The sequence below is a fragment of the Globicephala melas genome, chromosome 1 (assembly GCF_963455315.2).
Source record: "Globicephala melas chromosome 1, mGloMel1.2, whole genome shotgun sequence".
Lineage (NCBI taxonomy): Eukaryota > Metazoa > Chordata > Mammalia > Artiodactyla > Delphinidae > Globicephala > Globicephala melas.
In genome coordinates, this window is record NC_083314.1 from 89,137,811 (window position 1) to 89,147,637 (window position 9,827).

At 52.9% G+C, this 9,827-nt stretch overlaps 1 protein-coding gene across 2 annotated transcripts; it reads right to left on the reverse strand.

The window, feature by feature from the left end:
* Positions 1 to 892: 892 nt before the first annotated feature.
* Positions 893 to 3,978, reverse strand: TAFA3 (TAFA chemokine like family member 3). Of its 2 annotated transcripts, XM_060287198.1 has the most exons (4): positions 3,864 to 3,978; positions 3,117 to 3,266; positions 2,062 to 2,186; positions 893 to 958 (listed from the first exon to the last, which is right to left on the reverse strand). In XM_060287198.1, the coding sequence occupies exons 1-4, from the start codon at positions 3,976 to 3,978 to the stop codon at positions 947 to 949; spliced, it is 402 nt and encodes a 133-aa protein (XP_060143181.1). In that variant the 3' UTR covers positions 893 to 946. The 2 variants fall into 2 exon arrangements, with proteins under 2 accessions (XP_060143181.1, XP_030724923.2); XM_030869063.2 differs by lacking the exon at positions 893 to 958 and having other exon boundaries at positions 1,975 to 2,225.
* Between the last annotated feature and the right edge of the window lie 5,849 nt (positions 3,979 to 9,827).

Here is a 9,827-nt window from a genome sequence, read left to right on the forward strand (position 1 = left end):
CAGGTTCCTGTTCTTGAGATTAAAAACAGCATGGAAAGCCCAGGCTGGAATCCCAACATCCAGGCTAAGTGAAAGGTCAGCTGTCTTAGAGATTTGGGAGCCCAAGCTGTGACACCTTCGGCAAGTCACCTCATTTCTCTGGGATTCAGTTTCCTCATCTGTTAAAAGAAGCAAACAAACAAAAACCTGGGGTGCTTGGGTGGGGGTGATCTTACAGTCCTGTCCAGCCCATACCCAGTGTGTCCGAAGCAGGCAAGACCTCTGCAGAAGCTTTTCTGTAAAGTCGTTTGGCTTCATCTCTGCTTTCCTTCCCCAAGTCAATTCAGCCCCATCCAAATGAGATACAGCTGGTCTGGCATCAGGGGAGAGTGTTTTCCTTCAGTAGGTCAGCAGCTTGCCGGGGATTCAGACCGTTGTGAGGTCCCACCGAAGTAGTGGGTGGTGAATATGACCTATGATGTGAGGTCCTACCGAAGTAGTGGGTGGTGAATATGACCTATGTCTTTGTGCCCTGTGGCCAGAGGGTGGCTGAAGGGCTGTGGGAGTCTCCTCAACTGAAGTGGGGTGAACGGTCCCCAACATGCTCACAGCATATGGGCCAGAAACCAGTCTGATACCACACACTTTAATCTAAGTTACCTTGATTGCCTTTTGTCAGCTCTTCAACTTGACCGAACGTTCCTTAAGGGTAGGGATTCTATCTTGACCTTCTTTTGTGTCCCCCAGGGAGAACCCAGCACCACAGGTATGTGGCTGGAGATTGGCCTGGAGATATGAGGACGTATCTGCTGAGAAGCTTAACTGCAATACCTCTGGAAAGAGTACTGCTGCACTTTGCACAGGGTGTGGGTCCGGGGAAGTGAATCTCCACATTTTCCAGCTGATAACTGGACACCGTTCTCCAGTGGGTGGCTCAATCAAGCTGTCAGGTCATGACCCCCAAGAGCTATCGTGTGACCTAGAGAGCAAGTGATGCGGGAAGGTTAGAGAAGGGAATGCCTGTCCCGTGCCAGTGTGCCCGAGATTCCCCAGGATATGCAGGTCACTTTCCCCTAAAGCAGTCCAGACTGGGAAAGTGTGGCGGGGTGGCCCATGCAAACATAAATCAGCCTTGCGTCACCGCTGGTTGCTTCAGAGTAGCTACCAAATTGCAAGCACAGTGATCTACAGCCTACAAATCCAGACCCATACAATAGTGACAAATGTCAGAAGCTCTGGGGTGGGTCTCTTCTAGTCTTAAATATACTCAGAATGGCTGTGTCCCTTGCCTGCCTGCAGATAGGAAGCTCTCCTTTAGACCCAGCCACACTTTTTCTTGCTGTAGCTCCTGTTCTGTGCCCTATGAAAATGTTCCCTTTAGAAGTCCGGAGCCCGCCTTTCCTTCTGTATTGTTTTCTTTGCTTGCTTGTTTGCTGGGTGTGATGGTGGGGAGGGAAGGCAGGAGGCAGAGTTCTGACTTGCCCCACAGTGTCACCCATCTGTACAAACGGCCATGACAGAGCAATACAATGGATTAACCGTGACACACATGGAACTGCTAACGAGTTCGATAAAATTTTGATTATCCCTTGTTCCGTGCGGCAGGCAACAAACCATGGAAATAATAATCCTCTCGGCTGGTGTCAGCACAGCAGTTCAACCAGAGAAAGGCAGGTGTGAGCTACAGGGAGTGAATCGTGGGAATGTGGGGGTGGGCCTGCAGCAGGGGTGGGAGGGCAGAATGGCAATTGCAGAGATTCCCCTCTCAATTACCTAGATAATTCCCTCAATTCTCTACTTTGTTCTGTGGACCTGACATGTTCTGGAAGGCAAACTCATTCTTGGCAGAGAAGGAAACTAAGGCCTCAGGAACATCAGGAATATGCCCAGAAGGACACCTTGGATTTCAGTCCCCAGAGTCTAGACAAACCCAGGGGAGACTGTCCGGGGATGAGCCCACATGGCTTGCAGATCTCAGCCTGGGAAACCGGCATCCTAGACCCCAGGATTCCTGTGTCCCCTTTTCCGTCCCCAGCGAAGGGGGAAGAGTAGGGCTGCGATGAAGTGTCTCTCCCTGGATACCTTGGTGGTTTTGACTTTGTGTCCGGTGCTGCAGCTCCATCCCGACAGGTCCGGGAGCACTTTACACTCCTCGCCCAGCAGGCAGGGCTCCATCTGACACCACCACTTCTGCAGGACGATGGAGGCTGTGGGAGCAGGAAGCAGTGAGGGCAGCTCTAAGTTCTCTGCAAGTACAGCACGCAGTTGTGGGCGTGGGAGTGGTTCGTGCAGAATAAGGACATGTTTCTACACACCATGGCTTAGAGCCCTGCATTTCCGTTGTCTTTTTCCTACTCCAGGCTGCCCGGAAGGGCAGTACTCAGGCTGAGGCCTTGGGACACAACCATACCAACCTCAACCCCACTGACCCCTACATCTCACCAAAGACAGAGAGGGGTGAAGGCAGGGGAAGTTGTCTCTAAGGCAACCCTTGAGTTGAGCCACCACATCATTAGCAGAGAGGCACAGTCTTCAACATACCCCTTGGTGTACGTGAGCAAGCGTGCAGGCCATTTGAGGGAGTGCGCACAAGCAGGTGTGTGCGTGTGAGCACAAGTGGGCACGTTTATGGCGCTGCCATGTGAGAGTAAGAAAATAAGCATGGGTGGGGCCGTGGGAAAGGGGTGGATACGAAGGAATTCATGGCCAAGCGATACACGTGTGTCCATGTGAGGGGACGGTAAAGGCCGGCTTGAGAATGAGAGGAGGGGATGTGTAAGAGGCCTGGGAAGGAGCCGCAGGTGAAGAAGTCAACGTCTGGAGGAGTGGGTGTGAGGTGATGAGGCTGACGGGAGGCCTGAGAAGATCGTGTGAGGAAATGAATCCGCGTATGTGCCAGGCAGTAGGTGTGGCCAGGAGGGAAGGCATGTGCTAATGACAGAGCTTTCCTCATCTATGGGATGGCGATGGTCATATCTGTGCCCCTCCTCCCAGAGGTGGCCCCATCATTTGAGACTCCGACAGTGAAAGCCCTGAGCTGGGCATGAAATTGTATCCCCAGCAGATGGCGAAGCCTGGACAGCCCTTCTTATCTCTCTGACCAAGCCCTCCCTGCCGGGTCCCAGCCTCTCACTCACCGTCCACGCAGGAGGGCTTTGCCCGGGTGGTGCCGGCCACCTGGCCAGAGAAGCAAGAGCATTTGACAGTCTGGGAGCGCTCCTCGATGCGGTTCCGGTTACAGCAGCGGTGAGCAGCAATCACCTCGCAGGTGCCCTGCTTCACGGGGACTGAAAGGGCCAGCAGACCATCAGATGCCCGGCCCAGGCCAGCACCCCTGCCCCCCTCCCACCCACCCTAGTTGTCCTCCAGCCCCTCCTCCCAGCTCAGGGCAGGGGTAGGTAAGAGATTTCCAGTTGCAGGGGAGGAGGAAACGGATGACATCTTCCTGCCACATCTGTGTTCCTATCCTTCCTTCCTCCCCATTTAGGCCACACTCATCACCCTGGCAGAGTCTGGCCCCTGGGCAGGAGAAAGATGGAGTCCACACCATCCCCCATCTCCTGGCTTCCCCTGGGTGAGGCCAAGGGCCCCGAGGGCTTACAATGCGTGGCGAGGATCATCCGCTTACACCGGCTTTAGCCATCCCAGAAGGAAAACCACAGAATTAGGCCAGGAGGCTAGACTTAAGCCCTGACCCGGGGGCTCCTCTCCCTGCAGAACACCTTCCGGCATGGAAGGGAAGGTGAGAATGGGTCTGCCCTCACATCTGTGGGTTTTACTCTGCCTCAGAGATCTGCCTGCTGTGGAACGGGGTGCAGTGGTGTCCAGCTTTCCAGGCATCCTGGAAAACCGCCCGCCCCAGGGCCCCACCACCTCCCCTAGACCTGTTGGAGTTGGAGGCCGCAAGGAAGCCGAGGCCAGGTGGGTCCACAGCCAGACCACGCCAAGTGCCAGCAGCCAGCCGCCCGTGCTCCAGTTCTGTGTGGCCCTCTCACGCATCCTGCAGAGAGAAGCACACACCCTGCTTGACTCCAGGCAGGAGCCCTCCCAGTGCCCAGTGCCAGCACCACTGTGCCACGTGCTCTGGGGGGCACAGAGGCGGGCAGGGTGCACGACTTGTCCCCAGGCAGCTCTCAGCCTGGCACAGACTCACTGTAGAAAGTGGTGAGTACTACAGTCAGAAAAGGGAGCAGAAAGGGAGACTGTTCTGCTGGGAAAAACATGGAAAGCTTTGTGGAGGAGATGACATTTAGGAGGGGTCTTAAAGAATGGACTGGGCATGGTCCCATGGAGGGCTGTGACATGGAAGGAGCAATAATGCTGACTGCCATGTTTTGAGCACTCGACCCTGCAAACATACTCTTGAATCCTTCACGACTGTCCTACAAAGTAGGATTATTTGTACCCATTTTACAAATGAGCAAACGGATACTCAAAAAGCCTGGACACAACCTAAACAACCATCAGTAAAGGGCTGGCTAAATACACTGTGGGCCATCTGTGCAATGCCCATCCAGACAGCTGTAACAGAATGAGGAAATGCTTTAGGTACTGAGGCATGCAATGATCTCCAACGATAATCCGTCATTTAGGGAAAAAAAGCAAAGTGCCTGGTGATGTGTATTCGATGTGTAAAAGGGAGGAATTATATATGTTGCTCAAATATGGGTTAAGCTAGCTCTGGAAAATGTACCAAAAGACCCTAATAACATTGTTTGCCACCAAGAAGGGAAACTGGTTGGCTGGGATACAGAGGTGGAATGGAGATATTTTTCTCCCTACTGCTTTTTTTTTTTTTTTTAAGATTTTTTTTTGATGTGGACCATTTTTTTTTAACATCTTTATTGGAGTATACCTGCCTTACAATGTTGTGTTAGTTGCTGCTGTATAACAAAGTGAATCAGCTATAGGTATACATATATCCCCATAACCCCTCCCTCTTGTGTCTCCCTCCCACCCTCCCTAACCCATCCCTCTAGGGGGACACAAAGCACCGAGCTGATCTCCCTGTGCTATGCAGCTGCTTCCCACTAGCTATTTTACATTTGGTAGTGTATATATGTCCATGCCACTCTCTCACTTCGTCCCAGCTTATCCTTCCCCCTCCCCGTGTCTTCAAGTCCATTCTCTATGTCTTTATTCTTGTCCTGCCCCTAGGTTCTTCAGAACCTTTTTTTTTTTTTTTTTTAGATTCCATATATATGTATTAGCATATGGTATTTGTTTTTCTCTCTCTGACTTACTTCACCCTGTATGACAGTCTCTAGGTCCATCCACCTCACTGCAAATAACTCAATTTTGTTTCTTTTTATGGCTGAGTAATATTTGATGTGGACCATTTTTAAAGTCTTTATTGAATTTGTTACAATATTGCTTCTATTTTATGTTTTGGCTGTTTGGCCGCGAGGCATGTGGGATCTTAGCTCCCCAAGCAGGGATCGAACCCGCACCCCCTGCATTAGAAGGCAAAGTCTTAACCACTGGACTGCCAGGGAAATCTCTCTCCCTATTGCTCTTTAATCTTTTGGGATTTGAACCACGGGAAGGTACTAGCAATTCAGCTTAAACAAAATTTAAATATAAAAAGGAAGAAATGAAGTGGAGGCTAATAGAAGTCAAGTGACTTGCCCAAGGCCAGGCAGCATGTGGGTAGAAGACCCTGAGCGCAGAAACCTGCCCTGTTCTCACTGGACCACCTTGCTTCTGCTCTCTTCCCCTTTCCTTCTCCTCCTTCATCCTTGATGGTTCGAATCTCCCAAATCTATCCCAGACAGTGGACTAGAAATGGAGGGAACCCCAGTAAAGCAGAGGCACAGAGCAGCTGGGAGCCACCCAAGCACAGAAGGGGCATGAACCACCCCCTCTGCTGCACTGCTACCCCTTGGGGATCACTGGGCTCCCTCAGATGCCAGCTTAGTGCTGGGAACACTAGAGGCCAAACCAAATGCCAGGACCCGGCTGCTCCCTTGGATAGGGTGCTTGATCTCTGTCTACGCACCACTCCCCCAACTCCCCCTCTTCAACTGTCTCCTCACTCACCTTTTTTGGAATCTTTTATCTTCTGTCAGTTCATCCACTGGCCTCAGACTCACTCTTCCTAGACAAATAGGAGAGATTCTTGTGGTTTGCAAGGGACAGAGGGAGCCCGTGGCCATGCAGGGGGTGGAGGAGGGCCTGGGTGAGGGCAAGTGGGTGGACTGGGCACTGAAGTAGTGCCTAATTCTGAGGTTGTTCCCCAAGGTGCCAGGACAGGGGGCAGAGTCCCTCCTCTGCCCTGGGAATTCGCAGAGGTCCTTGCAGACTCTGGGAACATGTAGCTCCGGAGGGAGCTTCTCTGTGCCAGGAGTGAAGCAGGGTTGATGGTAGGAGGTGTCTAAGAATCAACCCTGTCATCTCTCTGGTCTTGGGAAGGGGCTGAAGGCCGGGGAAGAGCTCCTGAGCAGAATCTGACAGCCACTGCTGGGAAGAGGCGCCTGAGAATAATAACCCCTGAGGTCCTGAATCCTCTCTGCCTCTTCCTCCTCCTAGCCCCATCACACCTGCTTCCTGGACTGGCCAGGAGCTGGCTCAACTCTGCTGCCCTCACCCCCATTCCCACTCTAGAGGGCTAGAACGGGAGTCCTCCAGGTCTCTGAGCCTCAGCGGCCTCAGCCTCAAAGCATCTCCATTTTCCCCAAGACCTCCCCTCCCTCAACCTCCAGAAGGAGGTGGAACTGAGGCAGGTAGGATGGTGGGTCTCAAGAAGGACCAAGAGCCATGTGTCCTAGCTCCCCAGAGTGAGAGCCCAGGAAAGACTGCGGGGGCAGATGGAGGAAGTGATGCCAAAACCCCTGGGATGGGTGTGCTCCACGGGCAGAGAGCTTCTAGAAGTACCTCTTTTCTGAGTAGGTATCTCCTCTCCCTGCCCCCTTCAGGAATCTTTGTTTTGATCATTACAAAGGCAGCTGTGCCTTTTCTCCGGCAGTCCCCCAACCCATTTCACTCTGAGCTGCCACACCTCCAACCCAACTTTCCCATCTCTCCTATGAACCCCAAGACCCAAAAGACCCGGGAGTGGGCATTTCGGGTGCCTTCTCTGGCATTCTATTCCTTCCCTCAAAGAGAGCTTGAGAAAGAAGATTCTGGGGTTTGTTCTCAGGCTTCCACACTCCTGCCTCAGTTTCCCAGGCTGTTTTCCCCAAACCCCTGTATACCAGCATGCGGTTGAGAATGTGAACCACAAGATCCTTTAACCTTTCCCTGCCTTCTCCCGCCCCTGCCCCGCGCCCACTCAGTCCTCCCAATTCTGAGCTCCCACGCCTGGGACCTACCTGCCCCACGGCGGTACCCACGGGTTCCACCCGCCAGCCTGAGGTTCTCCTCGCCTCTGGACCCGGGATCGAGACTCCGAAAGGCGGACTGCAGGCGGGAGCGGTCAGCTCCGGTGCTGTCTAGTCCGGAGTCCTGTCCCCCTCACCAAGTTGCTGCGTCCCCGAGGCGCAGGAGCTCTGACCAAACTGGCATCACGGTCATGCAGGGCCCGCCCTGGGCACCGGGGAGTTCCGGGCCCGCTCGGCCAGCTCTGTAGAGCTCAGCCGGGGTCCCTCCGAGGCTGCCGCCCGCAGGCCTGGGAGCTCGTGGCTGTCGCCGCCGCCTCCTCCTCCTCCTAGCCCGGGGCCGCCTCCGCTTCCCCAGCCCCGCGCGGGCGTAGCCGCCGCCGCCTCCCGGACAGCGCCGGGCACCGCGCACAGCTCTCCGCCGGCCCCGCGGGCACAGCGACCCCTGGCGCTCGAGGCAAGACCGGGTGAAGAGAGGACAGCCAGACCCCGCGATGTGGTCCCTGGTATAGGCAGGTAATTCAGAGAGGTCCCTCAAGACTATGGAGGTCTTGGGGCTTGGGGTGGGTTGCTGAGTGTGAGGAGTGATAGCCCAGACCCTCACGGGTTTTGAGCCTTGAAGATTCCCTAACTGCACTGTCCGATACGGTAAATAACATCTTAAGTTTCTCATTTACACACACAACATTTCAAGTGCTCAATCACCACATGCAGCTAGGGACTACTGTACTGGGCAGAAAAGATATAGAATATTCCCACATTGCACAAAATCCTATTTGACAATGCTCTTTTAGATTGCTATGGTAGCCCTTCAGTGTTAAAATGTTAAAATCCAGGAGGAAATAGCAAATGATCTCTACCCCAGGAGCGGTGTCCTCTGGGGCAGGAAGGACCAGGGGAGGCATGTGGGTAGGGGCCTGGAAGGCAGGAGGGCTGTGGTAGGCCTGTGGATGATGGGTATGAACCCCAACTTGGGAACGAAACTCTGAGACCCAGTTTCTTCAGCATAAAAATTGCAATGTAATTGCAATTGTATAGTGTGTAATTTTTTACAGGGTGAGATTCTGGATATGAAAGTATTAGACAAATGAGAGAGGAAGCGGTGGTCTGTGAATTTGTCTCTTGATTGAAGGACACTCCTCTTAGTTTAAGAGGGCTTTGGGATTGGAGTAATGGGGAGGGGAGAGGCAAAGGGAAGAAGCCCAGTTCCTGGCTCTGAGCCACTGCATGTGGCCCAGGATAAAGGGACTTCTCTCTCTGTCTTTTTAAAATTAACTAATTAATATATTTATGTATTTATTTTGGTTGTGCCCGGTCTTAGTTGTGGCACGCGGGATCTTTTTTATTTGCAGTATAAGGACTCTTAGTTGCGGCATGCATGCGGGATCTAGTTCCCCCACCAGGGATCAAACCCGGGCCCCCTGCATTGGGAGAGTGGAGTCTTACCCACTGCGCCACCAGGGAAGTCCCTAAAAGGATTTCTCTTGAGCGTACCCATTTCCTACCCCTAGCTCAGGCCTCGCACACTCCTGGCAGGACCAGCCTCTCTGAGCAGTTCTCAGCAAAGAATAACCTACAAGGCTGCTTCTTCCCACTCCATCTCCCTTTTGCCTCTCACTCTGTGCTGCCTCAGGGATGAGTAGAGGTGGTGACCTTCTCACCAGGTTCTGGGGCAGTCTGAGGATGCAGGAGGTATGATGATGCCAGGAATAGGAGGTGAGAGGTTCAGGGAGAGGAGAGTCTTAGGATTTGGGTACGGTCGGAGGGCTGTTCTAGAGCCCAAGGGAGCTGTTGACATCCCTGCTGACCATCTGTTGCTGGAACTAGGGGGTCTCTGGGCCCTGGCTCTGTGGCCCACTTGCAGTCACACCATGATGGGTGTTGTGAAGAGCAGGGATTATGGAGCTGGATGACACGGAGAAGTGGTAAGCAAACTGTCCCAGAAACACTGAATAATAAAAATAGCCAGGATGTTATATTTTTTCTTCTGTCTATGGCTTGCTGCCACTGTTTATGCCATTTATCTGTGAGCTGGTTCCAGTTTTTCTCAAACAGGAGGGAAATACCCATAGCAGCAGCGTGTTCTTTATCTCCCTGTCTGGCTTGCCACTCTATATGCCTTTGGGTCTGACTTTTTCTGGTTTTCTTTTCTTTTCTTCTTTTTCCTTCTCTCTGCCCAAAGTGCAGGCATAATTATAGAAGTCTACAAACCTGAATGACCATTGTGAGATTTTTATTTGGAAGCTACCAGAAAAGACACTCCTTCTGGGGGTACAGTCTAGCCAGGAACAGAGAGGGTCATGGTCAGGAAGCACCCAGCTGACAGAGTCCAGAGGTGGAATACCCACCATGAACTGGGTGCCAGTCCCTGAGGACTACCCTGACTTGCATTAGGACCATAAGGGCCTTGTCCCCATTTGAACCATGTGTGGGGTAGGAGGTGTCTCTGGAGGCCTAACAATCAATTCCCAGGCTTAGGAACATAGTTCCAGCATTAGGTCAGTACCACCCTCCCCTCTCAGGCAGGGACTT